The sequence below is a fragment of the Notamacropus eugenii genome, chromosome 2 (genome assembly GCF_028372415.1).
Source record: "Notamacropus eugenii isolate mMacEug1 chromosome 2, mMacEug1.pri_v2, whole genome shotgun sequence".
Taxonomy (NCBI): domain Eukaryota; kingdom Metazoa; phylum Chordata; class Mammalia; order Diprotodontia; family Macropodidae; genus Notamacropus; species Notamacropus eugenii.
In genome coordinates, this window is record NC_092873.1 from 59,779,555 (window position 1) to 59,803,576 (window position 24,022).

Here is a 24,022-nt window from a genome sequence, read left to right on the forward strand (position 1 = left end):
AACTTGTGAAAGAAATGGCAAACCACTCCAGTATCTTTGTCAAGAAAACCCCAAAAGGGATCCTGAAGAGTAAGGCATGACTGAAAAACAACTGAAGAAATAACTCTTTTATGTACGTTGTGAAATGAATATCCTCATTTTTATGAAAGTGGAAACAATTTTTGATGCAGTGGGAAATATCCCATGTCCAGGAGGAAAAGCATTGGACTTCAGATCTGAGTTAGTGCTTCCCTCTTGCGTCTCTGACCCTGTGTGGGGGACCTGATGCAGATCAGTCAGCCTCTCGGGGCCTCTTGCCTTGCTACTGATTTTGGCGGGGGTCAGGGGCCAGGGGGGTAGGGTTATTTGTTTTCCTGTACTAAGTGATGATATGACTTGGAAAAAATACCTGAAGATTGCTAACCGTGGACCAAAGCACTTGTTAGCGTGTGATTCTTATTGTTACCCTTTAAGTTAGACTCATTTCTGAATATAGCCCTTCTTTCTCCCCTACCCACTGAACCTTCCCTGGTAAAACATGTTTTAGAAAAGAGCAGTTCTGCGAAACATAACCTGTACATTGATTGCTTATTATCTTGTGTAAAATGGGCATGAAGTTTATAATAGTCCTCAAGAGCCACTTTGGATCTGAGGTTGACCAGTTGCTCAGTGGCTCTTGGACTCAGCTCTTCTGGCTTCCGGCTCTGCTGCTCCTTTCATTAAATTATGCAGTGAGATCACTGGGAGCCTTCCTTTTTCCACGTCCTAGACCTTTTCCAACACAATATGAAATTTACTCAAATCAGTACTCAAACTTGGACACTTAGCAAGGGCCCAATCAGCTTTCTCATAGTTCTTTGAATTCTAGATGGTTTGGCTTAGAGGTAGTAGAGGGATTAAATGTTCAGGTAAGTGAGAGAAAGGTTCTTCTCTCTTAGGATGGTATTGTTCAGGTTAGTGTCAGGTCCTATGTTCTTCCAGACTTCTCAAGGGAAAATAGCATTTTTTAGAAGTGACTTGCTCAGCTTGATTATCAGGATTGAGTCCTTTTCTGTGTGGCTTAAAGCCAAGACCAAAGTGGAGGGAATGTTGGTGCATGATTTTCTGTTTGAAGATGATTGTGCACTCAATGCAGCCTCTGAAGCTGAGATGCAACGAAGTATGGATCAATTCTCTGCTGCCTGTGCTAATTTTGGCCTAATAATTAACACCAGGAAAACACAGACACTCCAACAGCCACACCATCCATATGTGAAACCATCAATTACAACAAATGGAGAAGTTTTGAATGCTGTGGATAAGTTCACTTACCTTGGTAGTGTACTTTTCAGGGATGTATACGTTGACAATGAGGTTAATGCTAGCTCAGTGTTTGGGAGGCTTCAGAGAAAAGATTGGGAGAGAAGAGGTATTAGACTGACTACCAAACTGAAGGTCCGCAGAGCCGTTGTGCTGACCTCATTGTTGTATGCCTGTGAAACATGGACAATCTACCAGGGTCATGCCAGGAAACTGAATTGTTTTCATTTGAACTGTCTTAGCAAGATGCTGAGGATCACCTGGCAGGATAGGGTGCCAGACACTGAAGTCCTTGCTCAAGCTGAACTGCCAAGTATTCAGACTATGCTTCAGAGAGCACAGCTCCGATGGGCTGGCCATGTTGTTTGAATACAAAATGTATATTTGCCAAAAAGACTATTTCAGGGAGAACTTGCATGGGGCAGGTGATCACATGGTGGTCAGAAGAAGAGATACAAGGACACTCTAAGGTCTCTCTCAAGAACTTTGGATTTGACTGTGCAACATGGGAGACACAGACATAGGACCACTCAGCATGGAGTGCCCACATCAGAAAGGGTACTGTGCTCTATGAGCAAAGCAGAATTGAGACAACACAAAGTAAATGTAGGATATGCAAATTTGGAGTACCCAGCCCCATAATTTATAGACCATCTCTGCCCAACCTGTGGTAGAGCATTCCAAGCTTGTATTGGTCTGATCAGCCACAGTCAGACTCACTGAAATTTCACTTTATCGGGGTGATGTTATTTTGGTCCTCTTCAAGAAGAAAGTACATCAACCAACCAACCAACCAACCATGTGAGATACCAGCAATTCTGGATTTGGAATCAGAAGACTTGGACCCAGATCTCACCTGACATTTAATAGATCTGTGACCTAGGCAAGTCAATTAACTTCTCTTATTTTCCTTATCTGTAAAATGGGAATACCTGTAATCTGAAAAGAGAGAGAGTGCTGGATTTGAAGTCAGAGAAGACTTAGGTGTGAATTCTTGTCCTATTGACCATGTGACCTAGGGCTAATCATTTGTCCTAGCTAGGTCTCATTTTCTTCTGAAGGAAGAGGGTATGGCACTTGATTGTCTTTAAGGTCCTTTTTCAGCTCTAAATTGTAGATCCTGTGGTCTCATCTACCTCACGGGCTTTTTACGAGGATTATGGGGGAGAATGGAAGTAAGCAGTACTATATAAATTTCAACTATTGTTATACCTTGGGTTTGTAGCGCTCACAACTGCTGGAGAAGAAAATGTGATTCCTAAACCCAGGATTTAAGCCTGGTTTTCACCCTTTTTCCCTAAAAGATCCTGATAAGCATACTCTCAGATATACTGCCATTTTCATTTTATACCTAGAGTGTGCTAAGGTCCTGATAAATAAAGCAGAAGGAAAATGACAATCACAGGGCCCAGTATTGAGGTGTTGACAGATTTGTCAGGGAAACAGAAGGAACTTGCTGAAGGGAAATCACTGGCCCAGTGTATTGGAGTGGTTCACTTGGAACATAACTGAGGAAGGACCATCATTCTTCAGGGGCTGGTCTTATTAATAATCCCTCTCATGTTATTGCCATGTTATCTGTTGATGCCATTATCTTCCTGATTAACACTCTTATAGTTATACCTGCATCAAAGATAAAATAAATTTGGAACATTTTGTTTTGTTTTGTTTTGCTTTTTGCCCCAAACCATAAAAGGTTTTCTGCTGAGTCTGGAAGAGGGGAAGAGCCCCAGGCCAGGAGAGGCCTTGGTAGTAAAGGCCTCCGTGCAGTAGAAGCTGTGAGAACTTCAAGCCTGTTCCCCAGGGGCACTGACTACTCTGCTGTCTAGTTTTCCTTTACCATGGAATGTTACCATCAGAAGAGTCAGAAATACCTTTGTGGTGTCTGGTGGTTGTCAGCTGGTTTTGAAGTGGCCACAGCTTTTGGGGTACCATAAGCAGGTGCTTGACAGCCCTTACCCTTAGCAATTTCTAGGGATTTTATGTTTAGAATAGTGACACTTAGCAGATTTCATTCCATTTTTTATATATATTAACTTGTCTCACAGAGGGATTGGGAACTTTTTCCTATTAACTATAATAAATCAACTAACATTGTAGCTTAGTAAATTCTTAAAGTTGGCAGCCTGTGTGGAAAAGGTGAACAGCTGAGCTACAGTAGGTGATATTGGGCCTGGATGTTTAGGGCTCCAAGTCCTTCCCTGGCAGCAAGCTTGCAGTTCTCACAGTTTCCACCAGATGGAGGCTGGCACCAGCAAGAGCCCTCCTGAGCATGGGGTTCCCCTTGAATCCTGCTTCAGTGGGTGACTCTTACAGGACCTTTAGAATAGGAATTCAGTGCAATTGGACCTTTTTGCCACTTTAGCTACCTGATGGGAGAATAGGGGAAGTAGATAGAGCCAGCCTTCTCAGAAACTGCTTCCTGAACAGAAGAGTTCTGTGTCTGATGCTCTGCTTTTCTAACTCTCTGCTCTATCTCCTAAACTCAGTTACCTTTAAAAAATAGCCATTGGCCCTTGCTCCATAGTTAGAACTGATTTTGGAGGGAGGGGCAGCTTTACTCTCATACAATGGTGAGGAACCTGGGGCCATAAGGCTACTTGTAGCCCTCTAGGTTGTCAAGTGTGACCCTTTGACTGAATTCAGACTTCATAGAACAAATCCCCTTCATAAAAACACTTGTTCTGTAAAACTTAGACTCAGTCAAAAGGCCATGCCCGAGGACCTAGAAGGCTTCATGTGACCTTGAAGCTGCAGGTTCCCCATCCCTGCTCTAGTATGTTTGTGATTTCATAGGTGTGGGTACCCTATTGACATGAGTTTTTGTGGTTGGCCTTTTGAGGATGATTCAGAACTTGGCCCATTTGGTCCTTAGGCAGTGTACACAGAGTCTGGCACCAGGCCAGTGTGAGTAACCTTTCCATATTTCCAGGCAGAGCTCTCGTGTACTGCCAGGGTCACGCATCCAAGCAGAACTAAAGTGTAAGTGATCCTGCTTAGAACATCTGTTTTTCTCATACTTGTAGAAGTTTCTGAGGCTTGGTCATTACAGCAGTCTAAGGAAATAGCTCAGAATATTTTTATTCCCATTTTACAAATGCACACAGGTTTTTCCCTTTTTCCTTTCCAAATTTTAACATTGAACAAAATGGTTGTCTAGGGGTTTCCTCACAAAAGATACTCTTTTCTGTCGTTTTAGGGTTAAAAAATAAAACTAGAACTTCAGAATATTGTCTACCCATTAACTTAGGCAGGACCAGGCAGAATATGAGCAGCATGGTCAGACCATGACACTGAGTGCCAGAGGGCTGGCCATGCAGAAGCAGGGTTTCATGCCTTAGAATTTTTCCATTTCCATTTTAAGGTTATTTAGGCTGTAGTTGAGTTTACAAAAAGAGAGGTATAAAAGATAAGGTTTAGGTGAAATGAAATTGATAGTTTTGAAGAAGAAATAGTATCAGATCTGTTTTGAAACTTAGAAAGGGTCCTTCCTTGGATTGTTGAGTTAGAAATGGTTATTTGAAAGTGATTATTCTTTTGCTGTGTTTTTATTCAATCAGTGGTTGATTGGGCTGTTTGTTTCCTTGAGCTGAGGTTCATAAATTTATATTTAACTGCTTTATGTTCCTTCTTTTAAATTGGGAACCACCTGGTGTTGCTTTTTATATACCTCATCTATTTTTATTTGGAAAATTTTGCCTTCTTGGTTTAGATAATACCACTTTTTATCTATGATACAAAATTATATTTTTTTTAAAAAAAGAAATGGGTAATCTGGGACTCAGAAAAGGGAGCCCCTCTTTGCTAGTTTGTAGCAGGTCTAGGATGAAAATCAAGGCTTGAGATTTCTGCTTCAATTTTTTATCCAGTGATTAAATATCAGTAATCTTAATCTGATGCTCCAGTCTGTGATGATGATTGTCATTTCCAAAGCCAGAATGTTCAGACTGAGTTAAAATTACCCTAGGGTGGCATAGACCAACCATTTGCTCCACTACGTCAATATTGTTTCTGATTTTTGGGGTTTTTTTTGGTTTTTTTGGCTTTTTTAAAGAAGAGGAACGTTTTCCCTTTGTTCCTTGTATTCCAGTTTAGGTGTGGGTCAAATATTTTTCACATATTTTTAAAAACATAAAGTATACTTGAACCTATAAAATGATGTACAAGTCAGTATGCATGTATTTTAAACCGTTCTTAATATTCTCTGTAAGTGTTGTCTTTTAGATATTTTGAGGGTATCTTAGCCTTGCTTGTCTAAATATTTATAAGACACTAAGTGTGCAGAATGCATCTGTGTAAAGAAATGGGACACTTCTAAGTACTTTCTTCAAAGTTGTAAATCAAATGCTAGGGATACTTGAGTCTTTTCAAATGGATGAGCAGTTTTTTAACTGGTATGCCTTGTGGAGTGTGCTTCTTGCCTTTGCCTTTAATTCTCTGTGTTTATATTCTCCTATCCCTCCTCCTGTGGTCTTCTCTTTGGGAATAGAGCCACTTAAGCATGATTTTGGCCTTGATGTCTCCCTCGTTTCCCTGTTCCTCACTGTGATTTCTGAGTATTGCCCCTCTCCTGGGCCAGATTCTGCCATCCCTCAGCTGGGGAGGGATTGAGTTTCAGTTTATTTATTGGTGGAAGAAGAGTTTTAAAATATCACATTCTTGATTTACTTTTTTTTGTTTGCTGGTACTATTTCAGAGGATAGGAATAGATTAATTATATTGCATATTAAGGGGAAGAGGAGGATTGTGAAATTTGACATTCTGAAGTTCTCTCTCTACCCACCTCCCCCATCCTTCTCACACATTGCCCATATTGGAGCCATTTCACTGGTCCTCAGAGCAGGACGGGGGAAAGACAGGATCCAGCTCCATACTTATAAGAATCACTTAAGTGGCCAACATCTTCTCACTCATCTCTCTGTTATCTTCTAGTGAGAACAGTTCCATTATTATCTTTTCTGCCCTATCTCTCTTGCCTTGAATCATGCAGTTTTCCCTGTGAGTGGTCCCCTGTGATTGAAATACTCAGATCTCTTTAATCCACAACCATTGATTTGTTAAGTACCTATGTGCTAGGCACTGCTTAGAGACCTTCTTCAAGTCTTAGCTACTTTATCATAGATTGCTTCTTGCTGACTGTGAGTCACAATAGCCCTGGCAGGGATGGCATTTAACTTCCATACACCTCGGTTTCCTCATCTGCAAGATGTCAATAATATAATCATTGTACTACCTCCCTCATGAGCTTGTAGGAGGAGCACTCCAGTTTTTGCTGTGTCAGGAGGTGCTGGTGATTAATCTAGCCCATCCCTATGTGCTGTCTTTAGTAAGCTCCATTGGAGACATGCTGCTTGAGGACAGGGATGTGCTTGGGCCCTAGCACCATCCTGCACCCCCACCCCCACCCCACCCCCCCCCCATCCTCTACCCCCATGCCATACTTAAATGATTGTTGATGTAATTTTTGTTTTTACCCAAATTGTACTTTCTTTCCTTGGCAGAGAAACTTTTCCATGTCTGTAAATAGTGCCGCTGTCCTGCGATTGACAGGACGAGGAGGAGGAACAGCGGTAGGGGCTCCTCGAGGTCGAAGTTCCTCTAGAGGTCGAGGTGAGCTTTTTTTAATTAATAAAATAATGATGTACAAGAAAGAGGATGCTAGAGGAAAACCACAGTAAAAATAAAAGGAGTTGGAAATTTTGGTTGCCAGGGTGAATAGGCCTCAAAGATTTTGCTCAAATACCCTAATTTGCATTTCTGATCAGAAGCCATTTTTCCAGAGCCCAGGCTCCCTAAAGCGTAATTTGAGGAATTGAACTCCAAAATTAGAGGCATGAGCAGACTCTCACATCTACTTCTACATTTCTAAAACTCCTTTTGGGACCTTCGCTACTCTTCCATGCATCCTGTCCCCCACAAGGAACCTGGCAAGAGTTTTGCATCCTGGGAGTTTGTATTATCCAAACTGACTTAGCTTCCTGCGCAGCCTCAGGCTCCTAGAGAACTTCTTGGAAGAATGGCTTCTTCAGGAGGGTGGGCTCCCTGGCCACTCAGGGTCAGTGGCAGCAGGGGATGAAATGTGATTTCCCATGGTTATGCCTTGAAAGTGAAACAGGAAATAATTGTACAGAAAGCGCATACTTTCATTTGCAGTCTGACAAATTTCGAACATTTATTCTTTCACTTTTTTGTCTGTTTGATGCTGTGACTGATTCTCTGTTGTTTATTTGTTATCATTTTGGTGTATGAGGGTATCTTGAGTATTTGTACAATGATCATATATTATAATGTATATTAGTAGCAAGCACATCTTATACATCTTATAATTTCTTTCAAAATGATTTCTTGAAGAAAAGGTTAGCCACCTGAAGTGCATAAATAGAATGGTACTAAGTAAATGTCCCACTTAATTTTTTTATGTTATCAGTGTCTGTTGCCTTCCTCATGACTTTTACTTTGGGATGACAAAGGTCCATGAAGAGTTTTCTGTGGCATGGTGTCAATAGTGAGAGACTTTCTTTCTAATTTATTGTTTTCCTCAGGTCCCTGGATTTGTTTTTTTTCTTAGTTTACTCAGGGGTTTAGTCAGATCAATATACAGTTATTAAATTTCAGTTATTAACAGGTTGTACCTATTTCCTTCTCAGTGGTCAATTTGTCATTAGAAACTGCTTCCAGTGTATTCTTAGGTCTCTTTAACTTGATGGTGGCAGAAGGTGGAGGTAGACATAGGATGGACAAGAATTCCTTCCTCCTTCCCTCCCTCTCTCTCCTCCTTACTTCCTCCCTCCCTCTCTCCCTCTCTTCCCTTCCTCCTCCTTCCTTCGTTCCATGGGGGGTTAGCAGCTAAAGGAGGGTAGGGCTGAGTAAACATAGAAACACCATTTTGCAGGAGCAGCCTTGACCCAGGAGCATCGTAAATAGACTCAGGCATTGCCTATTTCTACTTTATTTGATGATGAATTCACATGGGGAAGAAATCACCAAAGACTGTAACTCATCTAGAGAAACAGAAGATATGGATGCTAAGGAATCAGTACTAGGTGATGTACAGGGTATTTCTTTCTGTCTGAACTGATCACCAGGTATGTGTATTACAAGGCTCCTCAACAGGATGGAAGTAATCCAAGATTGAAGCCAGGAACAAAATAGTCTGAGGGGGCAGATGGGAAATCAAAACCAACTTAAAAGTTTGGTAAATTGAAGAGTGTAACTCAGAAAAAAGAAAAGAAGAAACTCTAGACCATTTACACTGCACAGGCATGAGGCTTTGTCCATGGAATATTAAGTTGGATATGAGGAGGGAGCAGCAAGGTTTGTTCAATGAAGACAGGAGAGACAAGCAATAGCAAATGGAAAGATGACTTTTTGGTCTCAGGAATGAGTCATCATAGCAGTTGGTGAGCATATGGAACCCTCCAGTGTTGCATTTCTGTAGCCCTCTAAGACATGATGGGGAGCTTGTCAGGATCATCTAACCTGGTGTGTTCTCGTTATTTGATTTGCTTAATCCTGTGTAGTCAGAAGATACCTGGAAAGTATCTCTAGAGGACTTCATCATCAGGAAACTGAAGGAGAGGAGTGTCCCCAGTGGTGTTTCCTCTTTCACTTGAAGGTTATGATAGAGGAAGAGAGAGTAGTATATGGGAAGCAAATAGCTGGATAAATAGTTATCATTGAAGAATACAAGTTGTTTTTTTTCTTTTTCATTTGTTACATTAAAAAAATTTTTTTTTAAAGTTTCAGATTCTTTCCTTCTAGCCTCTCCTCCATGTATTGAGAAGGCAAGCTATATGATGCCTATTATTCATGTGAACTCATGCAAAATATTTCCATTTAGCCATGTTGCAAAAAAAAAAAATACAACTAAGAAAAGTAAAGAAAGTGGGGGAAAATATTCTTCAGTCTGCACTCAGAATTCAGATGTGGAGGTGGCTAGCTTTTTTCATCATATGTCCTTTAGAATTGTCTGGGCTGTTGGATTGATCAGGTAGCTAAGTCTTTCGCACTTGATTGTCATTGCAATATTACTGTTGCTGTTTGCAGTGTTCTCCTGATTCTGCTCACCTCATTTTGCATTAATTCATTATTAGTCTTCCATGTTTTTCTGAAACTAGCCCCCTTATCATTTTTTATAGCATAGTCATATTCTATCACAATCACATACCACAACTTGTTTGGCCATTCCCCAATTGCTAAGAATCCCCTCATAGGGGCAGTTAGGTGGTGCAGTGGATAGAACACCCGTGCAGGAGTCAGGAGGACCTGAGTTCAGATGTCACCTCAGACACTTGACTCTCACTAGCTGGGTGACCTTGGGCAAGTCACTTAACCCCAATTGCCTCATCGTGAGTCATCTCTAATCATGCTGATGAACATCTGGTCACTGGATTCAGATGGCTCTGGAGGAGAAGTGAGGCTGGTGACCTGCCCAGCCCTCCCTCACTCAAAACAAAGTCAAATGCAAGTCATGTCATTATTTCTCTGATGGCATGGTCTTCTTCAGCAACGAAGGGCAAACACACACACACACACACACACACACATGCATCCCCTCAATTTCCAATTCTTGATCCCCCACAAAAAAGAGCTATTAGAAATATTTTTGTATATATGAGTCCTTTTCTTTTTTTCTTTGATCTCTTTGGGATATAGCCCGAACATTGATGTATTACTAGGCCAAAGGTTATGCATAGTCTTATAGCCCTTTGGGCATAGTTCCACCTTGTTCTCTGGAATGATTGGACCAGTTCACAACTCTACCAACTTTAGTTAGTGTACCTTTTTTTCCCACATCCCCTCCAGCACTTACCATTTTCCTTTTCCGTCATGTTAGCCAGTCTGATAGATGTGAGGTTGTTATCTCAGAGTTGATTTAATTTGCATTTCTCTAATTATTAGTGAGGGCAACTAGGTAGCACATTGGATAAAGCACTAGCCTGCAGTCAGGAAGACCTGAGTTCAAATCCATTCTCAGACACTTCCAGCTGTGTGACCCTGAGCAAGTCATTTCACTCTGTTTGCCTCAGTTTCCTCATCTGTAACATGAGAGCTGGAGAAGGAATTGACAAACCGTACAAGAATCTTTGTCAAGAAAACCCCAAATGAGGTCATGAAGAGTTAGATACAACTGAAATGACTGAAAAACAGTTGTTAGTGATTTAGAGCATCTTTTTAATATGACTATGGATAACTTTGATTTTTTTTTTCTGAAAAAAAAATTTCCTATTCATAGGGTTTGGTTTCTTCAACTCTTGACTTCTTTGTAGAATTGTAGGCTTCAGAAAGAGGTAAGGTTATACTTCCCAGGGTTTGGAAGAATGTCTACAGGAGGGGAGTCAAAAGCCTGATTAAGAGAAGCTTTAAACGGCATTTGAAGCAGAAGAAAGAAAAGTGCCCAGCAATAAAACGTGTGTGTGTGTGTGTGTGTGTGACACTGAAGGTATATATATATATGTAAAAAGAAATGATAGAATTAAGATGGAATACTATTCTTTAAGAAATAATAAAGAGGATGATTTTAGAGAAACTTGGGAAGACTTAAATGATCTGATATAAAGTAAAATGAGCAGAAGCAGGAGAACTCGTGTGAGGGCATGGGTGTGTGTGCACATGTGCATGGGCATACCATTGCAGAGCTAAATTTGAGCAGATGTGGGGCAGTATAATTTCATAGGTACTGCTGAGGTTTGATGGAATGGGAATTGTAATTTAAATGACAAGGGGGTCTGTAAATATTTGTTTTAACTGAAGAGGAGGAGTAATAAGATTGGAAGTGTAAAGCTATTTTTCAAAGGTGCTTTGTAGACTGTAACTGTTTTGGTCATAATAGTCATGTGAAGTAAAGAGAATAAGGGTTATTATCCATTAATGGTGATGAGAAAACCAGGCTTTACAAGTAACTTTCTCAGAATAATGCACACAGTTAGTGAGAACTTGACCCAGTTCTTCTGAATCTACATTCAATGGTGTTTCCATTTAACCTCATTACCTTTCTTTTATGTTAAGGCCTGTACTACATATTAAAGTGTACACCTGTGTAGAAGTGTATAAATCTCAGTATGTAATAAGCACAAAAGAAAGTATTTGAGTGTGGACAAAGGAAGAAAGAAAGAGTGATATAATTGCAGATATTCAGTGGACATCTGGGTGGTACAGTGGATAAAGTGCTAGGCCTGGAGTCGAGAAGACTCATCTTACCCAGTTCAGATCTGGCCTCAGATACTTACTAGCTGAGTAACCCTGGGTAAGTCACCTAACCCTGTTTGCCTCAGTTTTCTCATATGAAAAATTAGCTGCAGAAGGAAGTGACAAACTACTCAAGTATCTTTGCCAAAAAAATCCCAAATGAGGTCATGAAGATTTGGGCATGACGGAAACAACTGAACAAAACTGTGAACTGCACAGAAGAAGAATGTTAGAAGGGCTATCTTAAAGTAGGTTTAAAACTGGAACAGGAGCAAGGATTAGTAATGGTGTATCAGTGGTTTCATTTATCCAAAATCTCATAGATTTTTGACTTAGTGACAATTTACTTTCTTAGAAGCCAGAGGAAACAAAAACAGAAAACATGACTGGTGAATTGGAATTCATAACAACCTTAGGAGAAAGTGACCAATTATAGTAAAAGAAGAGGACATTACAAGTCCTTAAACACATTCCCCAGATTTTAGGAAAACATTTTTCAGAGCTTCAGAAGTGAGGATTATTTCTTGATGGAGATTCCAAAGAAGGTTTCTTTGAAAAAAAGGTAGAAGACTCTCAGAAATCAAATTACTCCCTAAAAGACCATGAGTACACTTGATGAGGAAGAACATATTTATATGTGGGAGGTGACAGGGGAATGACATTAGAAAACCCAAGTGCCTAAACAGGGTTTATAGGAGGTTAGGATGAAATCAGACAGATGGCATAGATGATGGAGACAAGGCCTAAAGTGAAGGACAAGTATGTAACAAATACCACAATCCTATGAGAATAGTGTCAGCCTAGAATTAGCTAATATTTGCAACATGGTAAAGATTAAAAAGAGAGTTCAAATTGGCAAGAAAATAAAGAAGATGGATCCATTGCTTGTGGAAAATGGTCTGATATTTCTATATGATAGAAACAAAATTATTTAACTCTTAATATGCCTCATTTTTTTAAAAATCAAGGATCATCAAAAGAATGAAGGCAAACATTTCCTCTTCTCTAAGTAGGTGAGCAGGTAGTAAAGGAGCATCTGTTCACTTGTTAGCACCATTAGTAATCTTTGAGTAGTCATAGAAAATAAAAAAGGTACCAGTTGAGCACTATAAGAGATGAAGATCAGCTTGACATCTGTTCTCATGAAAATTCTGGAACACATTGTATGATAATCTCTGATCCCTTAGTACATGCCTTAGGAAATAAAGTGGGCATCCAGTGTTCATTCATGCCAAATCAAATTCATTTACTCTTTTGGCAAGGTGGTTAGATTTGTAGAGCAAAGGAGTACCATAGATACAGTTTGATTTTGAAATGATGAACTCTCTTATGCTATCCTTGTAGATAATATGGAGAGGTAAAATCTGAATCATAGTACAGTTGGTTTATTCATAGCTATTTGAAAAATCATACTTCAAGAAAAACCTTAAATGATCATTGTCCTTCTAGAGTGAAACCTCAAGTGGCATAGTAACCCTCTCTCCTCGTCCTTGATCTGTTGAGTATTTTTATCAGTGGCTTAGATGAAGTTGTCACCTTCTTTGCCTGTCATATGTACTGATGACAGCAAATCTGACAATTACAGCTCATTTATGAGATAGAAGAATTAGGGTTCAGATATTCTCTGTAGGCTGGGGCACTGGATCAAATTCCTGGGATGAAAGTAAACCTTACACTTAGTGTCTATGTGCATGTATGGAACAGGAAAGTTTTGTTTACCTCTAAATCATACCATTAAGTCTTGGAAGTTTCTGTTGATACAGATAGTTGTAGTTGATAGTAATAAAATTTGCTTAAACAGTGAGTATGGTTGTCTGTGTTAACAGATGACAATATCCAACACAAATGAAGTAATTTTCACGTTTGACCATCTTTGCATTGTTGTATTCACTTCTGAGTGCCCAATTCTTAAAAAAAATATTATTTATTTATTTTTCAGCTTTCAACATTCACTTCCACAAAGAATTTGAATTCCAGATTTTCTGTGTCTCTCTCATCCCCCCCCACCCCAGGACAGCACGTACCCCATCCATCCCTTCCCCCAGTTTGTCCTCCCTTCTGTCACCCCATCTTCCATCCCCCTCTTCTCTATTTTCCTGTAGGGCAAAATAGATTTCTATACTCCATTACCTCTACATCTTATTTCCCAGTTGCATACAAAAGCCATTTTTAACATTCATTTTTTAAGCTTTGAGTTCCTTATTTTCTCCCTCCCTCCCCACCCACTTCATTGAGAAAGCAAGCAAGTTGATATAGGTCCTACATGTGTGTAGCCATACAAAACACTTCCAAACAGTTATGTTGTGAAAGACTAACCACATTTCCCTCTGTCTTATCTTGCCATTCATTTTATTGACCTGTCCCCTCCCCTCCCCCACCAGTAGTGTTTGCTTCTGATTATCCCTTTCCCAAATTTGCTGTCCCTTCTGTTATCTTCCCTCACTTACCCCATTCCCCCCTGCTTTCCTGCAAGGCAAAATAGATTTTCATATCCAATTGAGTGTGTGTTATTTACTCCTTAAGCCACATCCCATGAGAATAAGGCTCACTTTTTCCCTTTCATTTACCCCCTCTTCCCCTTGATTGTAAAAGCTCTTTCTTGTCTCTTTTATGTGAGATGGTTTGCTACATTCCTACACCTATACATACACATATATACACATACATACCCATTTATACCTACCATATGTGTGTGTGTGTGTGTGTGTGTGTGTGTGTGTGTGTGTATTCCCTCTAACTACCTTAATATTGAAAAAGATCTCGTGTTATAAATATCATCTTTACATGTAGGAATATAAACATTTCAACTTTAATGGGTTCTTTATGACTTCTCTTTCCTGTTTACCTTTTCATGTTTCTCTTGAATCTTGTATTTGAAAGTCAGATTTTCTATTCAGCTCTGGTCTTTTCATCAAGAATGCTTGGAAGTCCTCTATTTCATTGAAATTTCATTTTTTTTCCCTGAAGTATTATACTCAGTTTTGCTGGGGAGGTTATTGTTGGTTTTAATCCTACCTCCTTTGACCAGGGCAGGTGGTGCAGTAGATAGAGCACCAGTGCAGAAGTCAGAAGGACCTGAGTTCAAATCTCACCACAGACACTTGAAACTCACTAGCTGGGTGACTTTGGGCAAGTCACTTAACCCCAATTGCCTCATCCTAAGTCATCTCTAATCATGCTGATGAACATCTGGTCACTGGATTCAGATGGCTCTGGAGCAGAAGTGAGGCTGGTGACCTGCCCAGCCCTCCCTCCCTCAAAACAAAGTCAAATGCAAGTCATGTCATTATTTTTCTGGTGGCATGGTCTTGTCTTCTTTGGCAATGAAGGATGAACACACACCTCCTTTGACCTCTGGAATATCATATTCCAAGACCTTTGATCCCTTAATGTAGTAGCTGCTAAATCCTGTGTTATCCTGATTGTATTTCCACAATATTTGAATTGTTTCTTTTAGCTACTTGTAATATTTTCTCCTTGACCTGGGAACTCTGGAAATTTGGCTACAATATTCCTACGAGTTTTCCTTTTGGGATCTCTTTCAGGAGGTGATCAGTGAATTCTTTCAATTTCTATTTTACTCTCTGATTCTGAAATGTCAGGGCAGTTTTCCTTGATAATTTCTTGTAAGTTGATGTCTGAGCTCTTTTTTAATCATAGTTTTCAGATAGACCAATAATTTTTAAGTTATTTCTTCTGAATCTATTCTGAGTGCCCAAATTAAGAGATTTTGACAGACCATGCTATATGCAGAGACAGGCTACGACAATAGGGTGGTGAGAGTTCTAGAAACCATGTGGCACCTACTATAAGAATATCAGACCTTTAGCTTGAATACCACTTGAGTATGGGAAGTATGGATATAATATCTGTATTTAAATATTTTAAGTGCTATCACATGAAAGAGGAATTAGATAGTATGTTCTTATAGATGCCAGTGGTAGACCCAGTGCTGAGAATTACAGTAATATGTTTTAAAACTTACTAACTTTGACCAAATTGGATTTGTACTGCGAATGCAAGGATATTTCTACCTTAAGTAAACAACTATCATAAATAGAAAAAAATAAAAAAAACTCAAACCACATGGTTACATTATTATAAAAAAATCTTTTGCAAAAGAGTAGTTATTTTTGTTGCTTTTTAGCTGTGGTGTAGGTGGGCATTTTTAATGTGAAAATTTTATCTCTAAAATAAAAATGGGCATTGTTTGTAATGGAGAAGCACTAGAAGTTTTTCTATTAAATATAAGGTTAAAATTGGTATATCAGTCTTTCCCATTATTAATTGACATTTTTAGGTATGCAAGTGATATTTGTAGCATTACCAAATAGATGGAATTCTTTATATGCAGGTGACATTAGAATTTCTTGACTGATCTCAGAGAAAAAAAACTGAATATTTTTAGTATAGTCGTAGGAAACAAATGCACATAAATTATCGGCACTTTCATAAAGTAATAACAAAACTGAAGGGAAAATGGTAGTGAAATGCCACTCAAAAATAAAGTAAAACTACTTAAAATATTTGGGAGTCCATCTCCTAAGATATGGTCAAGACACAAAATTACAATCACAAAATGTTTTTTAACAGAAGAAAAACAGGCCAATATTTGGAGAGAGATTTATTTGCTTATGGTTGGGTGACACCAGTATAAAATTAATCTACAGATTCAGAGGTATACCAACTCAGTTAGCTTGGGAATGGTTACTCTCTAGTGTTACACAGAATAATGACAATTTACTTTTAGGAACAAAAAGTAAATGCATTTGGCTAAATATAAGGAAAGTACATGTTTTGATTGAAACATCAAAGTAGAAGCTCAATAACCATCTTTGGGAGATGAGGGAGGGGATGAGATTGAATTCCTATATTGGGCATGAGGCTAGATCTCATTCTAAGTTTTTGTGATTTGTGAGTCTTCATCGCCTATATTACCTTTGTTGACCTTCAAAGTACATTTTACTTTATGATAACTTTGATAAATCAAAATTTATAAGTTAGTTGATATTTACGAACAGCATCATTGAAGCACTTCCTGACATTTCTTTTAAATAGTGGGTTTCTTTGTTGTGTTCACAGGTGGTTTTTTTTTTTTTTTAATAAATTGATCTAAATATTTAGTGTAATAAAGTAGACCTTGGAATATTTCAGAGTTTTATACCCTAATACGGATTGGTATATTTTCTAACCATGTACTAAAGCAGTCATCTGTTCTAAGAGTAGCCTGTGGGAAAACATCCTCTACGCCACTAGTATCAAATTCAAATAGAAAAGAGGGAGGAGGTTACTAAACCATACAGAAGACTCTCTATGGGGTGTATATTAGCTTTAAAAAAAATCACACATTAACCTTATGTGTTCTGTTGTATTTTTTTTAAATTTCCCAGTTACATCTTAATAAGGTTCTGCTATACTTGAGAGCATAATATTTGACACCTATGCTCTAGAATCATTATGTCTGAAATGTATTGCATGTTTTCTTTTTTTCACATAACTAAAAATTGTTGAAGGTTTACAACTTACTAGAAACCTCTGGCAAATGACATTTATATTATCTCAATAAAGCTCTTGAGTTTCTACCAGATTACAAGTCATAATTATTGCCTATTGTAAAGAATCTTTTATTTGTTTTGAAATAACCTTGTAGAGTACTTCATTTCAACTAAAAAAAGTTGCTTTCTTATTGACTCTCTGTACTTGTTTTATTTCCTCTCTCCCCTTTAGAAGGAAAAAGACCTCTCCCTTCCAAATGATAAATTTCCCCCCATTGTAGAAGATCACCACAATAAAGAAAAACTTTTATTTTATTAGGTCTTTAATAATGTATATCATGTAAATTTTACTTCTTCAGTGAGCCATCTTGAATGAAATTCTAAAGGATTGTTCATTCCATTTCTTTGTGCTGCCATTTTATTGAAATAGACATAAGTGCCTGATGCCTGGAAGTAGTTCTGGTTCTGTGGATCTTTTAAAGAGGTCGCAACATTTATCGTCATAGTGGATACATGTTCTCTTGTACCTTTGGCTCTGCTGCTTTAAGATATACCTATGCCCTTTGTAGTCGGTCTTCGATTATTTACTCCAGAGGAGGGGGTAAGATGCATAGATAAATACCCATAATTTTGGAAATCTGTTATTTTGTATTTAACTTTGAAAAACATCCATATGTTCTTTCAGGACACATGATCATTCCTGCCTGTCATCAGAAGAGGTTTTTTTTTTTGTTTTTTTGTTTTTTTTAATGTGAGAATCCTGGATTAAGTCTCTTAAGGGTTGCTCCATATTCTTGATTCTTTGATCATAAGCCTGATAACACCTGTGCTCTCCCTTTGGACACGTGTGAGAGATTGTTAAAGGAGAGAAGGTCTTTGGTTGTTATAGCAAATCTGTTAAGCAGACAGTTCATTCAGTGGAGCTGAGTATGTTTCAGACATGGTTAAGTAAGCCATTTTAAATACCTCATTCTTTTTCCTTTCATAAACATTCTAAAGCAGAGTTTGTATCTTTAGCTTTTGTATGTATGTGAAAATTCCAGTTGAAAGCCTAGTTTGCAGTAATGTTTTATGAATGTAAAATGGTTTCGTAGAACATAATTTTAGTATCTCTACATGTTTTAGTAAGCAGCTCATTAACAGAAACAAAAGAAATCATATTTCAGAGAAATCTTTTTAGAATGTAAAAAGACTTAATTGTTATTGACAGTGAATAGAAACTCCTTTTTGATGGCTATGATGGTCATCTTATGACCACTTATTTCTGTTTTTTTGTCTTTTCAGGTCGAGGCAGAGGTGAAGGTGGTTTTTACCAAAGAAGTTTTGACGAAATTGAGGGTGGATTTGGGCGAGGTGGCGGTGGCCGTGAAATGCACCGATCACAGAGCTGGGAAGAAAGGTAACTGTGCCCTGGCAGCCTGTGCAGATCCAAACATGGGCCCTGGGAGTGCTGCATTTCCCTCCTTCTTCTGGGATGAGATCACTGATCCATAAGGTGGACTGTTTGGATAGTCGGATAGTCTGAGTATCAGTCTGGGTGGAAAACCTGCCAATATTATGAGGGGAGGGATGAAATAAACCCCATAGAAGATTCCTGTGCATTTAACAAATATGTTCTCAGGAAGATTGTACTGACTTTGTTGGATCTCTGATCAGTGTGGGTGCTCCTTCCAACCAATCCAAGTATTCTTATCTATGCAACTGTTGTTGATGTCCTCATGTAAGTCCTCCACAGGGTGTCCTGACAATGGGTTAGGGGATTTTCTCATTTTCTTTTGATATTGTATGGATACCAGTGGATCATGTGGGATGTTCATTGGTTATCCCTTGTTCTTGCTTTGTGAATGGCAGAAATACCTTTTCTGCTATGTACATAGCCTTTAAAAATGTTTTGTTGATATTCTTGTCCTTTTTAAAACATTGTCAGTTCTCAGTGAATTTCTCCTTTCCCTCTCCCTCAACCTTCGTTTTTAAAAAAACAAACAAATTTAAGCATTTTCAAGAAAAGCAGATCAACACGTTGGCCTTGTCTGAAAACGTCTGTATTGTCCGCAGTCCTTCTGCCAAAAGGCTAGAGGCATTCTTTACCATCAGTCCTCTGAAGTGATGCTTGTTCACTCAGTTGATTTGAGTTTTGATGTCTTTCGATGTTGTTTTCCTTTATATTATTGTGGTCATTGTATAAATTATTTTCCTGGTTCTGTTCACTTCACTCTGTGACAGTTTATACCAGTCTTAGCAAATTTCTCAATTCTTTAATTCAGAGAATTTCTTATGACACAATAATATTCTATTTAATTCAGATGCCATAAATTGTGCTTATATCCTTCATAAAGTTCTCTATATTATGTCCTACTTAGGCCTTGTGTATGCTTCTCCAGATCCATAGTCATTAAGAAAGATAAGGTCCTAACTGTCCACAAGATGAACCAAGTGATTGAAGAAAGCCTGTTGTCCAGACTGTCACATGCACTTGGATGGGCATTGTACAGTAGAACTGGTCTGTCAGTATACACGTCTTAGACTGTGAAGAGACAATGAATTGGGTCTATCACTGAGTAGGAGGAGGGAGGCAGCCTATATTTACTTTGAGGAGTTACCTGGTGTCTTCCATGACCCCATGTTTCTCTCTGAAACAAAGGCCCTTATTTGGCTGAGAGTAAAAGGATCTCACAGTCTCTGGAGAATTTCAGTTTTCAGTCATCCACTGTCTCTCAGGATAGAGAATCTAATCTCTAGTAAAATGTTTACTTGGATTAAAGGTGAACTTGAACAACTCAAGGCTTGTCTTTTCCAATTGTTTAATGAAACTTCCTGGCCTTTCCATGAGTCTTACCCTCTTTTTTTGTTGTTAGTCCTAAGCTAAGAAGAAAGTGTGTACCAGAACTGGAGTTGAAATTATCATATGGCTTCATAGTCCCTGTTCAAAAGTTTATTTCTGTTTTTCTAGGGGAGACAGACGGTTTGAAAAACCAGGGCGAAAAGATTCAGGTAAGGTGTTTGGAAGTTCGAATTATGACTTTCATTCTCTAATTTTTGTTTTCAGTTTTGAGTTATTATAGGACTGTAGGGAAGGACAAACTAGAGTGGCCTTTTATTCCATATATGTTCTGTGTGGTAGAAGTTTCTATTTAGAGGCATGGCAATGATGTTTTTATAATGTGTTATTTGACTATTTCCTGAATCCCATGGTGGTTTGTGAAACTGAGTTGGCATCAATTCTTTTTGGGGTAAGGGTGGTTGGGGCAGGAGGCAGATTGTACAGTATTGGTGGAATATTTGAAGGGTTAATTTTTTTTCCCATTTGGAAAGTCTTAATTTTAGATTACTTGAAAAATGGGCAATACATTTTCAATTTCCTATTAGAAAAGGCCTGCGCAATCTATGGCATGCCAGAGGATTTCCTCTATATTCAAAGGATATTTCCCTCCACATATTTTGTGAGCCACTCAAAATCCTTTGGTGAGCCACAGGTTGGTTTAGAAATAGGATAACAGTTATGGATTCTGGACCAAAGGATTGGATTGTGGTCTAGAGTCCAGGTGAGGTAACTTGGTGAAAGTTTTTTGGTAAAATGGACCCTTAGAAATTCTTACAAAAACTGCTGTAATAGGAATGGCATTATTATGATAGAGTGTACAGAAGACTGGCTTTATTTAGTCAGAATAAACCTGAGTTCAAAACTTAGCCCTCACCTTTACTAGCTTTGTTACTTTGGGAAAGTCACTTTACCTCTTTCCTCAATTGTAAAATGAAGTTAATCATGCTTAGGACCTCTCAGGAAGGTGCGGGTAGTAGAGAGAGGGCTGGCACTGGAATCAGGAAGACTCATCTTCCTGAGTTCCAATCTGGTCTCAAACACTAACTGGCTGTGTGACTCTAGGCAGCTTACTTCACTCTGTTTGCCTCAGTTTCCTTATCTGTAAAATGAACTGGAAAGGAAAGGGCCAACCACCCCAGTATGTCTGCAGGAAAAAACCCAAATGAGGTCACAAGGGGTTGGATGTGACTAAAAATGACTGAAAAAAAAAAGCTCTCTGAAAGACTTGATCAAAAAATCACTTAAGATAATAATGTGTGTGAAGTGCTTTGTAAACCTTGAGTCTCTTTGGGAAGTTAGTTAGCTATTAAGTTAGTAAGTATTTATTAAGTGTTCCTGGTAGACCTGGTGCCAACTTCACTTTTCAGTAAGCTCATTTTTGGGCAGGGCTGTGTCGACAGTGCAGCAATACTGAGTTAGGAGACTGAAAAGTGACTGATTATTGCTATTAGGAGAAAGGTGACAATTCCTTTGACACAATTCTAATTCCAGTCACAACTATGCTAGAGTCGTCTTTCCCTGTCATTTTACTTGTCTGGGTTTTAAGGTTCTCAAGCCAAAAGAGACCAAAATGAAACTTTCTAGTTAGTGGATTGAGATATTTAAGAAACCTGTCACAGATGACCTGTGTTGTAATGGCTTTAATGAGCTTGGCAGGAGTCATGTTGTAGAACTGGAGTCATAGTGCCATGACCCTCTTTAAACAGTGAGCTTCTTGAGGTCAGGGCATAGTGTAGTGCCTGGCACATTGGAGGTGCTTAATAAATGCTCACTGACTGACTGACTAGTTTAGTGTAGTGAAAACAACATTGGGTTCTGAGAAAGAGGAACTGACCTTCCACTTGGGGCTGATTGACCTTGGGCATTTACCTCAACTTTTTGTGCTTCTGTCACTTGATAAGTCATTTGAAGAGTTTGGTTTGAAGGATCACTAATGTCCTCCCCAGCATGGTGTTTGGAGGTGGAGTGCTCTGTAAAGCTTGAAGCAAATGTAAGCCATTTCCTGTTAGTATTTGAAGAAAAATGAAAGACACGGTGGGAAGGAACATGAACTTCCTTGGAGTCTCCATATGCCTGCAAATGCCTGAAGTATTCTCCAATCCTGAGACTTCCTCTGTGCTGTTAAAATGAAAACAGCTGCCCTGAATGTATCACTGTGAGGTAGAGGAGGCCCTTTGCCCAAAATATTTCCTGGCAGGCAGGTGCTCCAGGTTTTAGTAGGCTCATTTTACAAAAAAAGGTGAATTCACTCCTTTGCTCTTGGTACTCTAGATGTCTGGTGAATTTGAACCCAGCTTTTCTCTGGCTCTCCCCTGACCTTTAAGCCCCTTAGTCTTTCCTCCTGCCCCTTTAGAGAGTCAGAGTATTGTTAATTATGGGAATACCATTCATATTAATCCAAATGATAGATGTTACTAACGGAGTTAAGAAGTTATAGCAGCCGCTGTTAAGCATCAATAGGTGAGCATTTCTTGCTTCATTATATTCATGTTCTCTTTGTTTAATGAAGTATACAGGGGAAAGCCAGAAGTTTCTGATGAGTTAAATAGCTAATGGAAAACCATATGTAAGGATTATAATTATACTTGTGTTAATCCCATGAGAGTAATTTTGCACCTAAAGTATCTATTATTAAGAGTGTGTTCTGTAAAAAGAAATGCTTCCCTCCCTGGGTGTTTCCCTTTAGACACACCAAGAGAGCCAAGTTACAGGTCGCTTCATTCTGTTGCCAATGTTTGGGGACTTGCAGAGACATTAAGACAGGGGAAGATTTTCTCCTGAGCTGTAATAGGAGCTTATATTGAACATTTTTGGGGAAAATAAAAGCTGTTACTTGTTTAGGACTTGACTGTATAAGTCAGATTTAGACCTGGCAGTGATTTTCAAGATTATTTGAGTCCAGCCCCCATATATTAACAGCTGAGGAAACTGAAGACCCCGAGAGCTTTGATGCCTGGATTTAATTCAGGCAACAACCAGGAAGCCATAGAGTGGAGCCAGGGGAGCCCTTTTTCTCTGACTCCAACTTGCTTTCCACCCTCTAGAGCCTGTGGGGGCAGAGAATGGGGCTCTATTAGGTTTGTGTTGGTCATCACTCAGTCTGTGCCCATTACCATGGAGACTGGGAGTGAACATTGGGTAGTGACTGTGAAAACTGAAGAAAATCTGATGTCCACATGCTTTCTGGGTGGAGTGGAGGCTTAAATTGCTTTCCATAGAGATTATATTAATAGCTAGTGGGATGAGCGCTAGGATACATTCTGTATGGAGTTTCCTAATTGATACTAAGTAATGCAAATGTCCAGAACTAAAATGATACTAATAAACTCAGTGGATTTTGTAATGTGAGTAAATGATTCTAATTACCCCCTTTTTGATGTAAAGTAGTGAGAAACTAAAAATGTGCTAGTTGCCACATGGCATCTGGCAAAGGCAAATTTTTTGGCTCATCTGGCAAAATAACAGCATCTTGACCTTCAGCTACACCTCTAACACTTCATTATGCCACCCTGGGAGTTTATTCATAATGAACTCTAGGAATATTTCACAGAATCAGAAGGTACTTGAGAGAGAGGTCATGGAGGCCAAGTTCTTCCCAAACAAGACATCCCTGTCCACTGTCAGACATATGACTGGCTGTTATTGAGAGACCTCCAGAGCTGGGGAGCCACTGACTACCTGTCCATATCACCCACCTTAAAGTGTGGCAGTTGTTCATGTAATAAAGAAGTAAAACAAATATAAACAAGTGAGTAATGTGTTGACTAGTGACTATGTTGAAATGTGTGAATTTGTTATCCTTGCTCCCTCTTTCACATCCCCTGCTGTTGTGTACTCTTCTGGGTACGTTGCAGATTTTACATTGGAAAAGTAAAGGTTGAGTGTAAAAGAAAGAATGTCAGAGAAAGCCTTTCAGTCTATTAAGAGGAAAGCTTCCAATAAAAGTCTCAGGATAGTTCTATTTTTTGTAACCCAAGTGCGTCTGGTTTGTTGTTTTCATTCAGCTGTTTTCAGTTGTGACTGACTCTCGGTGACTCCATTTGGTACTTCCCTAGATCATTTGACAGATGAGGAAACTGAGGCAAACAGGATTAAGTATCTTGCCCATAGTCACACATCTCATAAGTGTCGGAGACCCGATTTGAACTGAGGAAGATGAGTTTTTCAGACTCTAGGCCAGACCTACAAAACATTATAGGCTGTTTGTGGCCCAGTGAAGGATTTCAGGTGGCCCATGAAA

The 24,022-nt window shown here is 39.0% G+C and overlaps 1 protein-coding gene across 7 annotated transcripts in view; it reads left to right on the forward strand.

Moving 5' to 3' along the window:
* Positions 1–24,022, forward strand: part of GIGYF2 (GRB10 interacting GYF protein 2) — a 169,022-nt gene that overhangs the window by 64,616 nt on the left and 80,384 nt on the right. For all 7 annotated transcript variants that reach the window (XM_072640524.1, XM_072640519.1, XM_072640522.1 and 4 more), the window contains 3 exons: positions 6,780–6,888; positions 18,246–18,360; positions 19,912–19,952. In XM_072640524.1, the coding sequence (XP_072496625.1) occupies positions 6,780–6,888; positions 18,246–18,360; positions 19,912–19,952 (265 nt within the window). The remainder of the gene's footprint in view (positions 1–6,779; positions 6,889–18,245; positions 18,361–19,911; positions 19,953–24,022) is intronic.